At 50.0% G+C, this 1186-nt stretch overlaps 1 protein-coding gene across 1 annotated transcript in view; it reads left to right on the top strand.

Moving 5' to 3' along the window:
- LOC103779009 (electrogenic sodium bicarbonate cotransporter 4-like) overlaps window positions 1–1136 on the top strand; it is a gene marked incomplete at both ends in the record, with an annotated part of 9633 nt that extends 8497 nt beyond the window's left edge. The window contains 2 exons of the mRNA XM_008946626.1: window positions 313–374; window positions 927–1136. Coding sequence (XP_008944874.1) covers window positions 313–374; window positions 927–1136 — 272 coding nt within the window. The remainder of the gene's footprint in view (window positions 1–312; window positions 375–926) is intronic.
- Between the last annotated feature and the right edge of the window lie 50 nt (window positions 1137–1186).

A 1186-nucleotide genomic window follows, 5' to 3' on the forward strand; every position in this document is an offset into this window, starting at 1 on the left:
GGAAGCTCCTGTGAACATCCAGCTCCCCCCTGGCCCTCGCCAGCCCCGGAGGGAGACGCCGCTGAAGGAGACACCGCGTTCCCCACTGGCACATGGGATTAATCAGGGAGAAGTCGCTGTGGGGTTAGAAATAGGGGTTTTCTCCCCAAATCCTCGGGATGCTGATCCCCGCGTGGCTCTCGGAGGATGCTCTTGACCCCACGTTTGCTGCTCCCAGACTGAGCTGTGACTCTCTGGGCAAAGCCTGGCTGCTTTTAACACCACAGCCTCGATATTAGCCAAAAACCTCAATAACCAACTCCTTTCCCGCAGCCAACGCGACCTTCTTCGATGCTTCAGCTCCAGTGGCACCAAACACCACTAACGTTTCTCTGGTAAGTGGGTTTGCTCATCCCGATGGGAAGTCTGGGAGGAGGGAGGGCACATCCCAGGGACTTGGGCATCCAGGGAGCGACAGGCGCCGGGTCGGAGCGAGGGAAACATGGGAGCTGTGTTGATTTGGGGTCACAGTTGGGCTTGGCAGCACCAAATCCCCACTTTTTTTGCCCAAATTAATAGCAGCGCCAAGATTTTCTTGTGGTTACAGGGCTCCTGGCAGCAGCAGCCCTGGGAAATATCCCCTTCCTTGCACGCTGCAGTTCCCTAAACCATTAATTTTGGGGATATCCATTTCCTTGCACATTATAATTCCTTAAAATACTAATTTTGCTTTTTTATAAAGACGAAATACCTTTTTCCTTGCACACGACAGTGTCTTAAAACACTAATTTTGGGGGTTTGACCAGGAAATACCCAATTCTTTGCATGTTATAATTGCTAACAATGCTAATGTGGCTTTTTTTTTTGGTGGGGAAATACACCTTTTGCTGCACGCTGTAATTGTATAAAATGCTAATTTTGCTTTTTTGGGGGGGGTTTCTCCCCAGTACAATGCTATTAACCTCACAGCTCTGGACTGGACTCAGCTGAGTAAGAAGGAATGTCTCAAATACGGCGGCAGCTTAGTGGGGAAATCCTGTAAATTCGTGCCCGACCTGGCCCTCATGTCCTTCATCCTCTTCTTTGGAACCTACTCCATGACTTTGACCCTGAAAAAATTCAAATTCAGCCGCTACTTCCCCACCAAGGTAAGGAAGGCGCCGGGTTTCACCCCCAAAAAAAAGTTCAGCCAGAAACACCCCAAACC

Source organism: Merops nubicus, unplaced genomic scaffold (genome assembly GCF_000691845.1).
Source record: "Merops nubicus isolate BGI_N331 unplaced genomic scaffold, ASM69184v1 scaffold34788, whole genome shotgun sequence".
Classification (NCBI taxonomy): Eukaryota; Metazoa; Chordata; class Aves; order Coraciiformes; family Meropidae; genus Merops; species Merops nubicus.